At 37.6% G+C, this 21,896-nt stretch overlaps 1 protein-coding gene across 1 annotated transcript in view; it reads left to right on the plus strand.

Annotated features, from left to right (window-relative positions):
* Positions 1 to 21,896, plus strand: part of LOC150084421 (phosphatidylserine synthase-like) — a 235,729-nt gene that overhangs the window by 187,413 nt on the left and 26,420 nt on the right. Inside the window, exons 10-11 of the mRNA XM_090375214.1 lie at positions 117 to 182; positions 13,334 to 13,433. Of these exons, the coding sequence (XP_090231340.1) occupies positions 117 to 182; positions 13,334 to 13,433 (166 nt within the window). The remainder of the gene's footprint in view (positions 1 to 116; positions 183 to 13,333; positions 13,434 to 21,896) is intronic.

The raw sequence follows: 21,896 nt of genomic DNA on the forward strand, positions 1-21,896 counted from the left end.
GTAGAGTGTACCCATTGTTGCAGCTTTGTTAGTTTTTACTTTCACTACAGGCCTCTACATTAGTAAATATGACTTTTTTGTATTGCTGATCATAAGATTATATTTTTATACTCTAGACAATATTATACGTATGTAACAGACACACGGTGTAAGAGAGTTGGAACTCAGTGCTGGGTCTTTGGGTAAGTTTTAGTGAATCTGAATATTTTGCTTTGTTTATTAAATATGCATGCTAAGAGTTATAAAATTATTGGCAGTGATTTTTTTGTTTCTTTGATGGTATTACCAAATTTTACAATTTTTTTCAAATGATTATGATATCTGGACAGCTGGGTCCATCAATCATGCTTGAAATTTTAACAGTTTTTCCTAGCGGTGTCAAATAAGAGAAATTCAGTCTGGTAGCTAAAATAAAAATTTAGCTTAGATTCTCCCCTTCTCCCTTTGTCACATGATTGTGAAAAACGTTTAACAGCCAAAGATGGCATGGCCACTGTCTTCAGCAAGAGACTTAGACTACATTTCTGATGGACAATATAAGTTTTGAAGGTCATAATGTAGATAAATTACATAGAAAAGGAAAAGCATTCACTCTATTAAAGAGCACCATTGCAAACAAGTGCTTTCTGTTTATTGTATTTCTGAAATAAAGCAATATCTCTAAATGCTCTTTTCAAAATGATTAATTGTCACGGACACACTAATTGTTCTAATGTGTATGTGACATCTCAGTAAAGTATTTTATTTGGGTTCTGGTTTGGATTTGTGAAGAAAGTTGATCTCTTTGCTATTCCTAATCATACTTACTAAGAACGCTGGCACCATTCCAAATATAGTTTTGTCATTTTGCTGTACCCTCAAACTGAAAAGAAAGTAGAATAGAATGTCGGTTATCCAGAATTATTTGAAAGGCTGATTTTTCTTTCTTTTTTTTTAATGCTAGTATTTGAGACAAATTTTTATTATGGTATGAGAGTATTTCTGTCTGTTTTTTTTTTTTTTTTACGTTGTATATCTGGTGAAATGTTGGATTAGGACTAACAGGTTTTCTTGGAATATAGAGTTTAGTCACTCGCTTCTGTGAACCCAATTTTCCATTATATATTTTGTTCTCTTCATTTCATATTATGTTTAGTTTAGCTCGAGATTCGGTAAGAATAATATTGACCCAAAACTGCAGTTTATTATTTTTCTGGTTTTTTTACGGTAAAATGTCTGTGAAAAGAAACAGCACTGAAATGGGCAGAAAACCAGGAAGAATGTGACATAATCGTATTGATATTATTAAGGAACTTGAGAGATTTCACAGCAAAAAAAAAAAGTTCACAAAAAAAACAGTCAAACATTATTTTAAAAAATTACTTTAAATTTTTTTCCACATAAAATTTGCAGAAAAATACCTATCTGAATACATATACATACGTAAATATGCAAATTTTTAAGTTATTATTATTTTTTTTAATTAAACAAATTTGTTTTTTTCACGCTATTCAAAGTCTTTTTCTTTTACCTTAATACATTACACTGATGTGCAAAACTTAAAGACCAACACTATTTCTAAAAGTTACAACCACAAAATCAAACAAAACAGCCTTTGGCGATTTGCATAACTGTGGCCGTTCAGTAGAAAGCTGGTGCATATGCAAAAATTTGAATTGTGATGAGAGGACTCACATAAACAGATAAAAGCAGCAGTTATGTGCAAATTACTGAATGGTGAGCATGATTGTTACATACGTTCGATTGGTTTCATATAGTGCTACAGACAAAGAACTGGCCAGTAGACAACATTTGGATGACTTTACCCGGGGTCGAATAATTGGGAAGCTTGAGGAAGGTTGAAGTGCGAGGAGTGTGGCTGCAGAGTTCGGTATTGTCCATAGCATCGTCTTACGTGCGTGGTCGGCCTTCAGAACAACAGGTGCAGCTGTTCGAAGGACCAGTGGTGGTCGTCCACGAAAAATGACGACCATTATACACTCCTACAGGCCAAGAGGGACCGACACCAGACAACAGGATCCATTGCAAACCAGCTGCACAGGAGCACAGGATATCACGGTTTACTGTGGCTAGGCAACTCCACAAAGCTGGACTGTTTGCCCGGTGGCCAGTATGCTGTGTCCCTTTAACACCTACCAATCGGAGACACCGTTTACACTGGTCCATCGAACACAAGGACTGGACAGCAGTGCAATAAGGTAAGGTACTCTTTACTGATGAGAATAGATTCAGTCTCAGCAGTGATTCTGGATGTCAGCTAATCTGGCGAGAGGTTGGCACACGGTATCACCCCGCAAACATCACTGAAAGGGATCGATATGGCAGTCAAGGTATTCTTGTCTAGGGAAGCATTATCTTGGATGGACGTACACAACTCCAGATACTGGAAGGCAGTACTGTAACCGGTGCACGCTACTGTACTGAGGTAATCCTTCCCCGTGTGCGTCTGTTCCAAGATGCCATTGGCCCCCAAGTTTGTGTTTATGGATGATAGTGCCACACCCAATTGCATTTTGGGTGTGGCACTATTGATATGCTTTTGGAAAGTGAGGACATTGTTAGTATGAATTGGCCTGCCTGTATACCGATCTAAATCCCATCGAACACATATGGGACGCTCTAGGGAGATGCCTAGCAGCACATCCATACCCACCAGAAAATGTTCACCAGCTGAAGACGGCGGACAGAGGAATGGACGATGTTACCGTAAGAACTTATCAACATCATTGTTCTAAGTATGGACATTAGGAGTGTCAATATCTCCTACTGAAGACCACCTCTTCCCTTTGTTCCATCTTTTGCAGTGATGCATCTGTGTCATGGCAGACAGTGCTATGTTGCCATATTTGAATAAAGTCCCTCTGTACCGTTTTTTTTCCGTTGTTGTGTTGGTGTTGTTTCCTTTATCATTTCTGTACCTCACGAGGTTCCTTTGGTATGCTTTTCCCATATCCAGGCCACTCCTATGAGAAGCTACAGTGAAAACCTGACTGGTCCTTAAGTTTTGCAAATCAGTGTATAACAGAATTTATTTAATTTTACCTTACATTCGATTATCCCGAAAATTTTGCCATCTGGAAGAGGTCTGACATTAATTATTCTGGATAACTGATGCCCTACTGTAATTATTTCAAGAAATAGCATATAAAAGCAAGGGAGGTACGGCACTATGCCTGTATCAAATAGATTTTCACTCACTAATAGGTTCAGTATAGTTAATTTTGTCTTCTTACTGGCAAGAACAGTAAATAAAAGTATTTATAAGATTCGATATTTCAATGTTAACAAATACTTAGTCTGATCAAATTAAATTCACACAAGCATAATTTGTTATCATTAGTAGCACATTTCATATAGGGTATAAATGATACCACATGTGAAAATTGCTGCTAACTACAACAAATTATGCTTGAGAAGCAGTAATGTTTTAAGCAATACTCAACCAGAGAAGTAAGAACAACAGTAGATAACTGCAAAGATAGGTGCATTTGCAGCCTGGAATAATGCAAGTTCTCTATACCCGTGTACCTATCCCAAAAGCAAACACTAGAACCCACTCCAAGATGAATAATAACACAAAAGAAAGTAGGGGACGACGGCAGGCATTTTGGGAAACATCAGCCACTGTGAATTCTCAAATAGTTGTATATCCATCATGGCTCACTTAGCATTAGCATTAGTAGAGACACAGGGTGCAAGAAAGCAAGCTTATATAGCATCAGCCAAAAAAAAAAAAAAAAAAAACCTTCCCATTTCACCCATCCATTCACTCCAAATGTTTGTTTAGTTCTGCCTTGAACTTATCTAAGTTGTTGACCTCCGCTACAACAGATGAAAGTTTGTTCTTGCTGTCAGCCACACGCTGCTAAAGGCAAATTTCCACACATCTATTCTACAATTATCTTTCCTCAATTTGAATTTATATCCATTGACGTTAGTAATCTAAGCAAGAGGAAGAATCCCATCCCCTTTGAGCAAGTAATGACTTGCTCAAACCATTCATATACACCTCAATGGCCTTATACACCTCAATCAGATTACCTCACAGATCCTTAGTCTCCAGATGGTACAATTTGCAGAACTTAAGCTTTTTTTGGTAACAACAACCCTTTGTTCCACTCACCAATCTCATTGCCTTCTCTGTACTTGTTCCAGCAGCTCCATATCCTTCCTAAAGTGAGGCCTCTGGACCTGTATGCAGTACTCAAGGTGTATCCTAACCATTGCCTTATACAAGGGGACAATCACCTCCCTGCTAGAAAAATTGTTGTATATCATTTACAAGACACCATGAGTTACTCTTGTGGCCTGTCTGCACTGCTCAGAAAAGTTCATAACTGACTGCACAATTACACCCCAGGTCCTTTTCATCCTCCACTACCCAGAGTCTAGTACCACCCAGTTAGTACGTTACTCTAGGGTTACTGCTACCCTTATGCAGTACTTTCATTTGTCAATGTTAAACTTCAGTTGCCACCACTCAGCCCATATGCTCATCTTTTCCAGATCGTATTGCAGTAGTGTACTATCATTAACAACCCTCCCAACCTTTTATCGTCTGCAAACTTAGACATTAACCCTGATATACCTTAATCAGAATCATTGATAAATATAGAAAACAACATTGGGCCCAACACTGAACCCTGAGGAACACCACTAATAACATTAGTCCACGAAGAGCAGTGTCCATTAAATTACCACTCTGTCTTCTCCCACTCAACCATCCTTTTATCCATTGTAGCAACTTGCCTTTAATGCCATTCTGCTCCAATTTGTATAGTAGTTTTCCATGTGTAACAGTATCAAAAGCTTTCCTAAAATCCAAGTATATGATATCAGAATTATTTTTTGCATCCAGTTCCTTTGTGACCACATCATAGAATCCAATCAGATTTGTCAGACAGGACTTCCCCTTAACAAAACCATGCTGTGTGTGAATGATAACTGCAGTCTTGTCTAGATGATCCTGCATTGCTTCCTTAACTAGTGACTCCATTATTTTCCCTGAACAGAAGTTGAACTAACAGGTTTGTAATTACTCGTGCTACCCCTTTTTATCATTATTATTATTATTATTAGCCATATGGTGCAAGGAAGCCTGAGGCTTATGGTGCACAAGCCAAAAAAAAATTTCTGAGTTACCCTGAGAGAGAGAGAGAGAGAGAGAGTAGTAGGGAATCACCAAGAAAGAGAAAAATGATGATATCCAGCTCAGGACCCTGGGTGTGCCAAGCCCATACTCACCAGATGTGAGCCCCTGGATTTGATCCCCCTTTGTGAAATGGTGACACATTTGCACGTCTCCAGTCCATGGGGTCCTCCCCTGAGTCCAGGAAAGCTTTTATAATTATGGCTAAGGGTTTGCATACGTTTTTAAAATGTATGCAAACCCTTAAAGTTAAAGGCAAATTTCTGCACATCTATTCTACAACTCTGTTTCCTCAGTTTGAATTTATGTCCAGTCAGGCAATTAATCTGGGCAAGAGGAAGAATCCCATCAGCATTGAGCATGCTCAAACCGTTCAAGACCTTATACACGTCAATCAGATCACCTTGCAGGTGCCAAGTCTCCGGACTCTGTAATTTGCAAAACATAAAGCCTTTCTTCTTACGAAGAAAGGCTTTAAGCTTTGCAAATTACAAGCAACCCTTTGTTCCATTCACTAATCTTGTTGCCCTTCTTCTTTGTATTCGTTCCAGCAGCTCTATATCCTTCCTAAAATGTGGCCTCCAGATGTGCATACAGTACTCAAGGTATGGTCTGACCTTTACCTTATACAAGGGGATAATCACCTCCTTATCCCTCCTAGAAAAATTCCTGTATATCATTGACAAGACACCATCAGCTACTCTTAGAGACTGTCTGCACTGCCCAGAAAACGTCATATCTGCCTGCACAATTACTCTCAGGTCCTTTTCATTCTCTACCACTGTCAGTGTAGTACCTATGAATGAAGTAAATGTGTGTCTCTCCCACCCCCTCGCCTGTTGGGTTCCCCACTGCCAGCTAACATATCCCACCCCCGGAGCAGGATGGGCAGCTTGACCTTCATACTGGATTCGACACTGCTTGGACATGATACCGACGAAGACATTCGGCGGCTTTGCTGCCAACACGCCATTGGCAATCTGAACTGGGTACTCTAACCTGGTTCCCTTTAAAACCCCATCCCCAGGCAGGGCAGGGAGGAGATGGATCTCTGTCTCCTCTCCTCCCTGCCTACTCCCCATTCTTCGAGGTGGGGCTCGTCTCCACTGACCTCTTTGGAGATACCTACTCTATCATCCCTATTCTTCTATCTGTTTTTCCCCCAGTCTTCAGTCTCCCTCCCTCTCACTAAATCGACCGAGTACACCCTTAACAATGCCGCCAAATTATAATCAACGTCTAAATTCTACTGGTTTCGTGTAAATCTCTAAGACAATTAACACTGTTAGCTTTTATCTAGCTTATAGCCTCACATGTCTAAATTTAATAACATCAAAATTTTGCCCGACCTATTTGGCCTTTAACACATCTCTTTAGCGTTCAACCCCAACCAGCAATTTCCTAACAGCAATCCCATTAAGCATTAATGTCAAACGCAAATTTTTTTTTTTAATAGGTCCTAGCCACTGAAATCCCAGGAAACTAGGTGGCAGGACCTGCCAGAGAAATTTGTTGTGATACTAGATACACCCAGCTAGCCTCCACGTGGCAGGGTATGGGCAACATCGGGCCCCACTAGGGGCCTGGCGGCCAATAAGCCGGATAAACAATGGGCACAACATATCACACTGCACAGACACGGCCCACGCACTTTCAAGTCTCTGGCTTGACAGTGTACTGTCCTCGATACAGCGAAACACACAGAGAGATGGGAGAAATCCCAGGTGCCGTCTGACACAAACATACGTTATACCTTGTCAGTGTAGTACCACACAGTTGATACGTTACTCTGGGGTTACTGCTTCCCATATGCAGTACTCTACATTTGTCAATGTTAAACTTCGGTTGGCACTTCTCAGATCATTTCCCAACTTATCTAGATCCTGTTGGAGTAGCATATTGTCTTTACTGTTGTTAACAACCCTGCCTACCTTTGTATCATCTGCGAACTTGGACATTAAACCTGATATACCTTCATCAATATCATTGATAAATACACAAAACAACAATGGGCCCAACACCGAACCCTGGGGAACTCCACTAATAACTTTTGTCCACGAAGAGCAGTGTCCATTGATTATGACTCTCTGTCATCCCGCATTCAACCATCCCTTTATCCATTGTAGCAATTTACCCTTAATGCCATATCTCTCCAATTTGTATAGCAGTCTTTCGTGTGCAACAGTATCAAAAGCTTTCCTCAAATCGAATTATATGATATCAAAATGATTTTTGGCATTCAGTTCCTTTGTGACCACATCATATTATCCAATCAAATTGGCCAGACAAGACCTCTCTTTAACAAACCCATGCTTTGTCTTATCTATTACTGCAGTCTTGTCTAGATGATCCTGCAGTGCTTCTTTAACCAGTGATTCCATTATTTTCCCTGGAACACAAGTTAAACTAAGAGGTCTACAGTTACTTGTGTAACCTTTTGAACCCCCTGTGTGAATTGATGATACATTTGCACACCTCCAGTCCATGGGGACCTCACCTGAGTCCAAGGAAACTCTCATAATTATGGCTAAGGGTTTGCTTACTTCCTTTTCTGCCTCCTTTAATATAACTGGATTTATCCCACCCACCCAAGGTGCCCCCCTTATGTTTAACTTCAATAATTTATGCTCCACTTTGTTCTCAGTAATTACAAAATCACTTAGCTCCCTGTTAGCATTTGATAAACTTCTGGCACTTCCCTTCTGGCCTACCTGAGCATGATCATCAACAGTCAACCCATCTATGTTAAGTGGTCCAATCTGATTCATTCCTTTCGTTCTATAGTTTACATAAGAAAAGAACTCTTTGCTGTTTTTCTTTGCATCCTTTGTCAAAGATTTCTTGTAATCTGCATTTGCCTGCCTAACCTCCTTTGTGACTTGATTACAGACTAGTTTATACCTGCCATAGGCTACTGTGCCACCTGATACTTTATATGCATACCATACATTTTTCTTCTCTTCTCCATGAGCCTCATTAATTCCTCTCTGACATCCATTTAGGCCTAAACCTTGAACAGTATTTCTTAGTTGGAACGAAAAGCCTAGTAGCCTCTAAAATTAAGTCCCTGATGGCTTCCCATGTAGAATTCAACATTGGTAACATCATCAGTACCAATTCTGTACCAATTCTGTTGAACTGTACAGAATTTAAAAACTGTCTGATACCTCTGTAGTCACTTTTATGAAAGAAAAAGCCCATCCCTTTAGCCTTGATGGTAGTTACATCTTGGAAGTAATTCCCACATCAGTACATTGTGATCACTGTCACCCAGTGGTTCTTTTATCTACAAATTCTTAATGCATGAATAATCACTGCTGATAATCAGATCAAAAGTATTAGTCTCTCTGGTTGCCTCTCAAACATGTTGCTATAGAAAACAGTCACCCAATAAATCCGGCACCTCCGTAGCCAGGTGGGCAGGAGTGGCAGTGCATATCACACAGTTCTTAATTAGACTGGGGTTCTAGCCCGTGACCACCAAAAACGGAGGATGCTGAAAGGTCAGGGAATGACCACCGCATATCCCCGGAGCAATATGGCTTTAGTTGCTAATGCTCCTTAAAACCAAATAACAACAACAACCCAATAAATCCACAAAAGACTTGCTAGTGTGAGAGTGACCAATCCACAAGTTCCAGTCAGTATCTGGAAAGTTAAAATCCCCCATTATAAGACAATCTGATATACTGGCCCACTCTATTTCTCTGCACAATTGCTCATTATACCCATCAGATTCATTAGGTCTATAACACACACCTACTCTCATTTTTCCTTTCCCAGTGCTTATTTCACACCAAACAGGCTCAACACTGCATTGTCCACCAACATCAATTGGATGCACTTCCTTAGATTTTATGTGTTTCTTAACTAATAGCATAACCCCTCCTCCCTTCCTGTCCTGTCTATCCTTCCTGTACACATTGTATCTGTGTGACACCACGTCTCCAATATCCGAACAATATCTGCCTTTGTTGTCTTGACTAACACTTCAAGCTCATCAAATTTATTAACTATACTCCTAGCACTGGTGTATATGCAAGTATACATGCATCTGTTCCTACTCTTGGTTACCCTAACACAACCCATGTATTTGACTCCCAACAGTCCTGGAAATCTCCATTGCCTTGCTTTCCATTCTGCTGCTCATTCTAATAGAAGCAGTGCAAGAATCACTTTTGCCTCTGCCTACAGCCACTGTTAACCTTTTAGTCTGCGTATCTCCCTCGCCCCCCCAAGCTAGCAGTTTTCCGACCCACATAACACTGCCTTGATAGCATCAGCAAATATTCTTGCACCCTTTCTATTTAAGTGTACCCCATCCCTGTAGAAATAATCTCTCCTGTGAACAAGCACAGACGACTCTGAAAAAATTCTACCCCAATCGCCTTGCACAATCTGTTCAGGGCTGAATTAATTGACAAGGCTCTTATCATATACTTGCTCCTGTCATGTATGGGCAGAATTGCAGATATTTTCAAATTTAATCCTAACTTGCAACTTTTTTCAACATTGACCTGTTGCTTGTTAAGTAGGTCTGTAGATCGCCTACTCTTAATGTTATTAATGCCAATGTGTACATCGACATCACCCTTTGTGCTGTAAAAGATTATATCTGCTCTGCAATTTCATCAACTTTTGTCCCTGGCAGACATACCTTGGTCCTATTCCTCCTATCATTTTTGCGAAATATATTTCCTATCTCCCTGACAGTAGAGTCACCAACAGTAGCTCCTGTGGGACTAGTGCAGTATGCTCTGAAGATTGCCGCTGTGTTGTCTGATGCACAAGAGTGAGCGCTGGCATTGAGTTGGGCAGCTGAGAGTTTGATGGCTCTCGTTTCAATTCCTTCAAGGGCATCTACCCTACTCTTCAAACTCTCATAGATACCCATCTGAACGCTAAGTTGACGCCTAATTTCTTGACACTCTGTGCACCTAGCACGTACAAAGCCATCCTCCTTGGCTAGATCATGTCCTGTTTTAGAAATGTCCCCAAACATTTCACAAGTTGTACATTTTTTAAGGCTGTGATGCATTGTGGAATCACCTCCTTTGGTTTTACCCCGAGCCACAGCACGTCCACTACTTTGTGTACGTTGCTTTGCTGCTCTAGGCTGAGGAATGGTTTCCATTTAAATATGATTAATATGGTTAATAAATTTATTGATTATACTATACTATACTATGCTATGCTATGCTAATGCAGTAATATGTATTCCGCTATATAGTTTTACGTTATGCTTTAGGTATCAAGTTCAAGATATACACTATCAAATTATGCTATACCGTAACAATCACAGTGTTAAATTAGTTATATCCTTTGCTAAATACAAAAGATATGCAGCAATACCTCACTTAGCCCTGCTTCAAACAGCGTGAGTTTCACTATAACATGGTTTTAAGTCAAAAATTTACTGTACATATTAAAAGTCATTCAATAGCCTAGACATGTACTCTACAGATATTCTGCATTGTCGTAGCCTAGGTATGTGTACATATATTCTGCAGTGCAACTCTATTGTATCACATGCACCTGTGCCAATAGCTCCCCTCAGGCAGTCAGCTGCAATGTGCAATGGTGTTCAGTATTATTAATTCCATCCTGACGAGGCAATGTGATAGCTTTTCAAACTTTTTATTTTTTACTCCTTAAAATACAATTAAAAATATATTTGCATCTTGACTAGAAATCACTGCCAACAACATGCATTCTGTTTGGCAGCATGTTTTGCCCCATTTGGTAAATGATTTCACTGGTTTTTAATCACAAATTCAGACAATTGCCAAAAACATTGTGAAGATCGGAAAAGACTTGTGTTTCGAAACTTTGGACATTGCCAGTGTATATGACTTAGATGATTCAACTCTCCTTGAAATTGATGAGCGAACTGCTTATGAAGAAGAGGAAAACAATTGTGAAGTGGATAACACTGAAGTGGCACCAAAAGAATTTTCAACAGAAGTATTGGAGAAAGTTTTTTGAGGGGTTGACATGGCCTGTGAGGAGATTATGAATGGAGATCTGAATGTTGAATTAGCATCAAGATACGGCAAATTTTTCAAGATTAGGTTCGATGCTACAAAGATTTGTACCCCGAGAAAAAGAAAAAAAACGACTTCACCAGACGTTATTATTGAAATACCTAAATAAACAATAAAGCTGGTTTCTCATCTCTCATGATATTTTATATCTCTCACCTTTTCATTAATAAAATTGTTGCAATATTTTTTTATTTCAAATCTTTTAATTGTCTATCAAGTGCGAATTGTTTATAGATTTATTATAATTTTTTTATAGACTGTTTCTCTGGTACGCATTCAATTAAAACTCATTATAATTAAACCTCAACTAGCATGGTTTCACATAACATGGAACAGTTTCAGTACCAATTTTCATCTGTATGCCGAAAAAGTTATTAAAACCCTACTAATCTTCTGTGTTACTAGTTATGCTACGATATTCCTGCTAAAACACTGATACAATAGCGGTATGAGTAGTGAGTTGTAACTTACAAAATAACTAACTAAATTTAAAAAATAAGCTAATGAATGTTACTAAACTTATTTAATCTATTTTTAAAACACAAATTAATATGTTAACTAATGAAAAATATGATAAAATTTTTAAAAGAAAACTTATCGGCTTGCATCAGCTCCAGAAGTCCATGTCTTCACACCTATAGTCTCATTCCCAGAATCCCCTAACTTGTGGAAATCCATGTGTGAAAGAGAATCCACTTGTGGATTCTTGTTCACATAATCCACTTGTAGAATGAACTAACCATGAATGTGCCTATGCAACCAAGAAAGATAGATGAAACTAAAGACAAGTGCAAATATGGTAGACATTAAAACCTGAAACTCAAAAGAAATTAAAATATGAAATGTGAATTTCACTGACTATTGGAACACATGACGTAAATTATGCAACTCAACTCTTAACAACTCATACTATAAATGCAAGACAAAAATTTAAAAAATAAATTGTAGCTCAATTTTTGAAACCAAACTAAAATTAAGTAAATGGAATTAGAATTAATCTAAATTAGCATCTTAAGATGAAGGTGGCCATTATATCAAAGAATGTGAAGTTGGAGGTGGGGGGGGGATTTAAATGGTCTGTGTACTATCCATAATATGGATATTATGGATAGTACTTTGATATTATCAAAGTCAGATTAATAGTATGAATTATACTTTTAACTATACAAAATCAGGATTCTCAGCTGTTTTATTTCTCATTAGTTGATTATACCACCTGTAAATCATACTTTTCATTTCACTTTGATATAAACATACACAATATGTTTAAGGGTTTTTTTTTTTTTTTTTTGCTTAATGGTATAATGGCTAGCTACCTTAATTTTATTTTCCAGTTTTAAAACATTACTATATTTTGAGTTTCCCCATGTTTACACACTGTGAATGTATTAACAGTACATTACATTGGCAAATAGCAGAACATGATTGTGCAAATTAACCTTAATAATGAAACTGGAAGCCATAAATTTAAATTACACAGAAAGAGATTTAGACTGGATTGTAGAAGTTTTCTCTTAACCAGCAGGTTGCTACTGATATAAGTTACCTCTATTGGTGGTTGAGGCTGATATTCAGGTTGAGGAGAAATTCAAAGGTCAGCTAGATAGAGTTACCTGATAGAGGAGGGAAACACATAGATTGTTTATTTTATTTTTATTTAGTTATGTATTTATTTAGTTACTTTATATTTTATTTTATTTTAGCATCTAAAAATGAAGGTGGCCATTATATCAAAGAATGTGAAGTTGGAGGAGGGGATTAAATGAGCTGTGTACTATTCATAATATCCATATTATGGATACTATGGATATTAAGGAAGCTAACAGCTTTTTTTGGCCAAAAAAAAGCTGTTAGCTTCCTTGCAGTATGTGATTAATACTAAAACTCAAGTATAAAAATAAACATAGTTAAAAACCAATGAAGCATTTCAAATAGCAACCATTGCCAACTAGACACCTAATTCACTTATAAAAGTATTTAAATATTAAAAGAAAGTGATTTCTTTCTGAAATATTGAAAGCTTAATATGTAAATAATAATACAATGATTTTAATAATATGGTTTTAATAATTTAATGATTTTAATGATTTATTTGAATAGCAAAAAAATGGAGAGAATCTGAATAAATTTATTTTTTTAGGGCAATTACAATGACTGAAGCCATTATTTGTGTAAAATTTGGTATGGAACTGTTTGCACAAACCCAAATTAAAAATATCTTGTTGTGGCTTCTGGTGCAGGTATGTACTTCACTAAAAGAATGTTCAGTATTTCCTTCTTATGATTTGAATAGTAAATGCACAATTTTGCATCACAGCCTCACAACTAGAGGTTTATTTGGAGTCACAAATTGATCTAAAATTGTTTAACCTTTTGATATTCCAAATATTTATTCATCAGTCATAAACATAAGTGCGTGGGTCAGTTCATGCCTCTTAGGCAACAACATTTATTATAATTCAATTATTGTGAAGTTTTACATAATTGCTAGTATAAATATTAAGTCATAAACAAAAGCCAAAATAAAAGATTCTGTCTCTTAAGATCTGAAGTTACGAACAGTCAAACTGTTGTCTGTTTCCACCAGCAATCAGTAATCGGTAATCGGTAACAGAGTTTCTTTTCCAGTCAGGAGAAAGCTCAGCTGTCCACATTTGTGAAAAATTGAGGTGCTGAGGTGCAAGGCAATGTTGGTAAATGGCTTTCATATTTTAAAGGAGGAGTCAGCGACATTTGTGACCAGCCAAAGAGCAGACAACCAAAGTTTGTGTGCATTGAAGAAAACACTAAGATTCTGGATGAAATGATTCAAAAAGACAGGAGAATAATTTACAATACACAATTGTATTGTAAATTATCCTAATATACAATTATTTGAGCACTCATACATTCCAATAGAATTATTTTAACATTTAAGACATATTAGATTATAGGAAAATATGCTGTTAACAAGAGAAATTAAATGTTCCTGGCAGGAAACCTGTCAAGACCTGTTGCAGGAGTGTGGTAACTTTCAAGATTTTTTTTAGTCTTTAAGGGCTTTTAAAGATTTTTTGAAAAAGGCCTTTTTAACAGGTGATGAGACCTCGATCTTCCATTATGACTCTTATTCTAAATGCCATTCTATGGAAAACACATCCATCATCTCTAGTGAAGGGAAAAAAACTCAGATTTCCAGATCACCACAAAAAAAAAAAATATATATATATATATATATATATACACTGAGTGATCACTGAATTATAACCACCCATATGAAAACTGAATGTGAACTGTTAACCACATGTCGCATTCAGTTGTAGTCGTTGACTACAATAGTGTGCAGTTAATCAACCTATGTAGTATAGATAAGGTGTCAGTGATTCAGTAAGTAGTAAAATTCCGAGTGTGGTGGCTAAAAGGAAGGATTTATCGGACTTTGATAAAGGACAGATTGTGGGTGCTTGACGAGCTAGTGCCTCAATTTCCCAAATGGCCGAACTGGTGGGATGTGTGAGAGCCACCATAGTTCGAGTGTACCAGGACTGGTATCAAAATGGTCAGACAACGACCCGACAACAAAGCTGCAAAGGTCAGCGAGAGGTTGATGTTAGAGGTGAGCACCGGGTCTGACAACTCGAACAGGCGCAGCAGTGTTGAAGAGTTGCCTACCCAATACAACATGAGCCAACCCGGAACAATATCTGGCATGACCATGCGTCACACATATGGGCTATACCAGCCAGCGACCCCTAACCAAGGTTCATCAGCGTAAAAGACTCGCCTGGTGCAAAGAGCATTCAAGTTGGACGTTAGACGACTTGAAGAAGGTGTGCTGGTCGGATGAGTCACGTTATTTACTCCACACCGTGGATGGTCGTGTATGGAATTGGCATCAACAACATGAGGCTCTTCATCAAATTATATCCATGGTATCAAAAGCGCAGGCCAGTGGAGGTGGTTGTATGGTGTGGGGCATGTTTCACTGGCAGGAACTTGGACCCCTGGTGCATTTGGAACAACGTATCACTGGTCTCTGCTATCGTCAACTGCATAGTTCAAAGTGCTGTTAACTGCATAGTTAAAGTGTTTTTGGAACTGAATAATAACTGTTTAAATTGATTGTATGAAAACAGTGGAACATGAGGTCTTACTGTATATCTGAATTTAGATTTTATTGAAAAAAAGCAAGGAAGGTATGATTAAAGTATAGTTAAGGGGGCACTATGAAGGCAAAAATAAGGAATGCAACAACCACACATTTTTGGCTCCCTGAAGTTTACATTATATTCAGAAACTCATAGTTTTTACTTATCAAGGCACAACTTAAGTGGCATTGCAAAGCAGTAAAGGTAATGCCCAATTTTTTTTTTTTTTTTTTTTTGTTCATTGTTTGCATTTGCAGTTATTTTATATAGATCAGTGCATTTGCAGTGGAAAAGCAAAGTAAAATTTTTATTTGGAAGATAATTGCTGTATTTTAATCCTATGGAGAACGTTAGTTGGTATATCAGCTATTTAAAAGTCTAATACAGTCAATTCCAGTTATTTGGGACACATCGGGACTAGTCCATTTTGGCCCAATTAAGCGGCTGCCCCAATTATCTGAAGTTTCACGTAAATTGTTAAAAATACAATGTACTCCCCCCGCCCTTTACAATTGGTTCACTGTTCAGTCACGTTACGATGGAGTCACCATTTAAAGTACCGATCCCTATACGATGTGTAATAAGCACCGGTCATTGTGATCACGATTGTGAATTGAATTTTAATTCTATTAAACAGCGATTGTAATTAGCGAAAATAGGAGGAATATTATGCATAGGCTATAAAAGTAAAGATATATTAAGTACAAATTTACCCTTTATTACCTTACCAATTAAAAAATTAAATGATACGTGAAATTTGGAAGAATATACGTGATAATTGAAATAATTAATACGTACTGTAATATGTACATACTAACTAAACTAGTTGACATTTCTGTTCAATGTCATTTGTGGGTGGGGATTAATATTTAAAACAGTAAAAAGATAAGCAATCAATAACAAAGAACCCCGCACACACACACACAAATTGCAAGTAACACGATATGTGCAAGTGAGAAGTAACAAATTACGAAGCTTTAAAAATAGGAATGAAGAGAAGAGCCTGAAAATAATTTTTTTTTATATGATTGAAGATTCCATAGAAGTGTAAACTCATTTCACCATAATAACCCACAGAATTCCAGCTGTCGGTATTATCGCAAATTCAGTAAGATCGAGTTTACTGTCCATTTATTATAGATTTCACTAACACAAAAGCCCAATAAACAGGTGACTGCTAATTGTTTTTATTGTTTTATGGTTGTGACCTCCAGAAATTCGACCAAACTACATGGTATGGTTGGGGACAATCGTAGGGTAATCTTCAGTGCTGCGGTCTTCTGCCCTGATTAAACGGCATTTTGTCCCAATTAAGCGAAGTAAATCCTGGCTATTTTCTTGATTAGGTTCTGTTTTTTAAGATTTGCCCCAAATAAACGGCTGCCCCAATTAACCGGTGGCCCAAATAACCGGAATCCACTGTATTTTACAAAGTACTGCAAAAACCTTGGGAGGTGCAATATGGCCACAGAAGCCGATGCGCCAACAACTACCAAATAAAAAAAAAAAAAAAAAAAAAAAAAACCACTGTATTTTAGATCATGGGTGGCAGCTACACAATTGCCACTATATAAAAAAAGTAAAATAGTAAACCTTTATAATTACATCAATATACAAGGTTATCAATTTCATTTGCAGATTTATTATCAGCCCTTATTTGAGGTCTGATTATGTGGTCAATGGTACAAATTCAGTGAAATGTGGGAAAGTGGCAAGAGCAAATCTGGCTCTCAAATTATTTAAATTTTTAAACATATTCTATTCTAAAACTTTTAAAAATATATTTAGCATTAGCATTAGCATTAGTAGAGGCATATGATGCAAGAAAGCAAGCTTATTCAGCATCAGCCAAAAAAAAAAAAAAAAAAAAAAAAAAAACACACACACCACTCCCATTTCACCCCTCCGTTCGTTCGAAATACCTGTCCAGTTGAGCTTTAAATTTGTTTAGGCTATCAACTTCAACGAGTGATGGAAGTCAGTTCCACCAACCAACCACCCGCTGGCCAAAGGCAAATTTCCGCACATCTATCCGACATCCGTCCTTCCTCAATTTGAATTTATGCCCTCTGAGGTGATTATTCTGAGCAAGATGAAGAATCTCATTGGCATTGAGCATGCTCAAACCATTCAAAGCCTTATACACCTCTATCAGATCACCTCGCCGGTGCCTAGTCTCCAGACTCTGTAATTTGCAAAAACTTAAGCCTTTCTTCGTAAGAGCAACCCTTTGTTCCATTCACTAATCTTGTTGCCCTTCTCTGTACCCGTTCCAGCAGCTCTACATCCTTTTTGAAATGAGGCCTCCAGACCTGTATACAGTACTCAAGCTGTGGCCTAACCATTGCCTTATACAAGGGAATAATTACCTCCTTATCTCTGCCATATATTCCTCAAAAATATTCAATAGGATATCTCTATGTACATATGAAATTTGATTTGTTAAAAACTTGATTTTTTAATACTGTTTGGTGTTATTTTTTAAAAAAATTACATTAATAATTAAAAATATATATTCCTTCATGTATCCACTATATTGTCAAGATAATGAACGATTTAAGAAGTGCCCAATTTTAAATTGGGCACTCTTAATGTGTCCAGTCATTTTCATGGTACCACAGAGGACTCATATGCACTAGTCAGTGTGACTTTTAGGGATATGCGAGCTAGAGGTTTAAAGTTTATTAAAGATTTGAATGTTTCTGCTACATTTGATATTGTTATATACATAAATGCTGCCTTAAATTACGCCAGAAAAAGTAGCCCTGCCATCTACTTAAAGTTATTTACATTATTTTCTAAAGACAACCCTCTCCCCCTTAATGTAGATTCACTTAGCATTCTGTTTTTATGGCACCAGTTGAGAGTGCTATGCAAGGGGTGCCTATATGTATATGGGGTGTTTCAGGAGTGTGTTCTATGGCCCAAATTAAGTACAAAAATGGGTCTAGAAATGTCTCCTTTGGCTACTAGGGGCACTCAAAGTTTTGTAAAAAAAGATTGTCATAGCACTGTAGATATGGGTTGTATTAAAGTGTTGTCATTCTTTTGTTTATTAATTAATGCTTGCTTGTCTACATTTAGTGTTTTTTCATTGATGTTCTACATCAGTTTTCTTTACTATTTTTCATTCATTATTGTGTTACTTACATACCTTAGTGTGAAAATTTCTTGTTTTTGCACTAAATGGGTCTAGAAATGTGTTCCAGTTCACAAAGGAGGAATATGTGGACATACATTTTATTTATGGTCATTGTAATGGCAATACTACAGATGCCATTCACAAATATCAACAGCATTTCCCTAACCACAAGATTCCAAATTGACAAGTGTTTACAGATACGTACAGACAGTTATGAGAGATTGAATCATTTGTAATGAAATAGAATTCCAGGAACCCTTATCAGGAAGTGATCATTCAATCATAAGTTGGAAGATTAAGAAAGATGTTGCAGTAGTTAAACGTAAAGGCACACATTTTAACTTCAGAAGAGGGGATATTTACAGTTTAAGGTGCTATGTGGCATCTGTGAACTGGGCGGATTGTCGAGGGATGACAAACACATTTGAATTATGCAATACTTTTAATGCAAAAATCACAGAAGTCGTGAATGCATACATATCATTAAGAAAATATTGCAGCGGGAGGATGCTGAAATGAATGACTGCAGAGCTAGCTAGCCAAATAGAGCAGAAAAAGATATCATGGGATGGTTACAGAGCAATGAAAAGTACTGAAGCCTACAACAGGTACAAGGTGATCTGTAACAGTACCACAAATAAGGTTATGGAGGCCAAGGCTGTGTATGAGAAAGCATTGGCTAAGAGAGCACAGAGTTTGTTTTTTTTCATGTATGTGAATACAACAAATATGAAAGATAATAAGATAGAACCCTTGTGCACTGGGTGTGGGTAGGGCTTCAATAATACAGCTGATGTTATGAATGAATTGAATAGGTACTTTGCATTGGTCTTTACTGATGAAAGACCCTTTATGCTGAGAAGAGGCTGTGTGAGTGAAGCTGAGTCATATGAAATTAGTGATTTTGTAATATACAGATGACAGTATTAGGAAAACCTCTGAGCATAAAGGCAAGTAATGCTCCTGTAGTCAACGGCATATACCCAGTAGTTTTGAAGGAGACCAGCAGGAAGTGTAATGAACCATCAAGGTTAATTATGAGGGCATCTTTGGACTTCAGGGAGATTTCTTTGAATTGAAGAAGTTCCAAATTATTACCAATACATAAAGATGATTCTAAGAGTGAACCTGGTAACTACAGACTGGTTGGTCTGACTTCAGTGCTAGGAAAATTCTTAGAGGCACTGATTAAGAGTGCAATCCAAGGACATTGTATTGCTTTCTGAAGGACACCAGCATGAGTTTTGTTAAGAGAAAAATCATATTTAACTAACTTAGTAGGTAGATCGTATGTATAGCTTAGCTTAATTTTCAACACTCACCTCATAGTAATCCGCTTAGCTGGTGGAGAGTTTTACCACATACATAGTGGTTATAGGATTCTAATAACTTACAGGGATTATGGGTTTAAAAACTAAGTTATGGGCTATAAAAATTTTCTTAAGAAAGGAAAGTGCACCTTCCATTCTATGGTTGCCTAAAATTAAATTAACTGAAGAAAAATAGACGCTAATAGCTGCGCACGAGTGACTTTCAAAATCGTCCTCAGTTAGCTATAGTGGGGGTGGGGGGAGAGAGCGCGCTTGTGTTATATATGGGTTGGGTTTCCCGAAATGCATTTCAGTGAACTGCAAACTTAATACGTGCTAAATTCCAAATGGGGGAGAAATTGGTGGGAATCTTTTTGTTTAACACATTGAGTGATGTATGGCGCTTAAACCATCGATGACGAGGGCTTCGTTTTCAAGGATTTTGTAGCTGGAATTTAATTTGACTACTGTGATGCCTCAATCGATGAGCGGGTTATGATTATAAGATGGGATGTGTTGTGTTAGTTCTGTACTTGTTGAATTAGATTTGAAGCTATTAAAGTGGTAGTATGCACGCGTGTTGGAAATTTTTGATGTGCCGAATTTTGCTGTTGTACTGCCTATGTAACATGCTTGGCAATCTGATTGGCATTTGATCAAATATATAATGTTGTTATGATCTTGTGTCTCGTACACATGTGTTTTGTATGAATTGAATTTGGAACTTAATTTAGCATTAGCATTAGTAGAGGCATTTGATGCAAGAAAGCAAGCTTATGCAGCATCAGCCAAAAAAATTAAAGTAAAATAAATAAATAAAAAATAACCACTTCCACTTCACCCCTCTGTTCGTTCGAAATACCTGTCCAGCCGAGCCTTAAACTTATTTAGGCTATCAACTTCCACGACAAGGGATGGAAGTCTGTTCCACCTACCAACCACCCGCTGGCTAAAGGCAAATTTCCGCACATCTATCCTACATCTGTCTTTCCTCAATTTGAATTTATGCCCTCTCAGGTGATTATTCTGAGCAAGAGGAAGAATCCCATCAGCATTGAGCATGCTCAAACCATTCAAGGCTTTGAACACCTCTATCAGATCACCTCGCTGCTGCCTAGTCTGCAGACACTGTAATTCGCAAAACTTAAGCCTTTCTTCGTAAGAGCACCCCTTTGTTCCATTCACTAATCTTGTTGCCCTTCTCTGTACTTGTTCCAGCAGCTCTACATCCTTCATGAAATGAGGTCTCTAGGCCTGTATACAGTACTCTAGGTGTGGCCTGACCATTGCCTTATACAAAGGAATAATCACCTCCTTATCCCTGCTAGAAAAATTCCTATATATCATTGACAATACACCATGAGCTACTCTTGCAGCCCGTCTGCACTGCTCAGAGAACTTCATATCTGCCTGCACAACCACCCCCAGGTCCCTTTCATTCTCTACCACTGTCAGTGTAGTACTCATCATCATCATCAGCCATTTTCAATCCACTGCAGGATGAAGGCCTCTCCAGCAACTTTCCAGTTCCTTCTGTTTTGAGCACTGGCCATCCATTTACTACTCAAAAACTCATGAATTTCATCTATCCATCTCTGCCTTTGTCTTCCAGGTTTTCTTCTAGCTCCTCTTGGGTACCATTCTGTTATTTTCTTAGTCCATCTGTCATCATGTCTTCGAGCTATGTGTCCTGCCCAAGACCATTTTAGTTCTTTAGTTTTGATAAGAATGTCCTTTACTTGAGTTTGCTGCCTAATCCATGTGTTTCTCTTCTTATCTAACAGTCTGATTCCCAATATAATTCGTTCCATTCTTCGCTGTGTAGTTCTTAGCTTCTCTTCCATTCTTTTGGTGAGTGCCCAAGTTTCACTTCCATAAGTCATGGTGGGGAGTATACATTGATTCATTATTTTACGTTTCAGACAAACTGGGATATTGCTCTTCAGTATGTGACTATATTTCCTGAATGCTATCCATCCAAAATTTATTCTTCTCTTGACTTCCAGCCATTTATCATTATTACAGCTAATAACTTGTCCCAGATAAGTATATGACTCCACCTTTTCAATTACTGCTCCTTCAATAATTATTTCCCTTTCCGTGGCATACTTGTTCATCATTACT

Source organism: Mastigoproctus giganteus, chromosome 6, assembly GCF_048544385.1.
Source record: "Mastigoproctus giganteus isolate SK-2022 chromosome 6, ASM4854438v1, whole genome shotgun sequence".
In the NCBI taxonomy this organism is placed as follows: Eukaryota; Metazoa; Arthropoda; class Arachnida; order Uropygi; family Thelyphonidae; genus Mastigoproctus; species Mastigoproctus giganteus.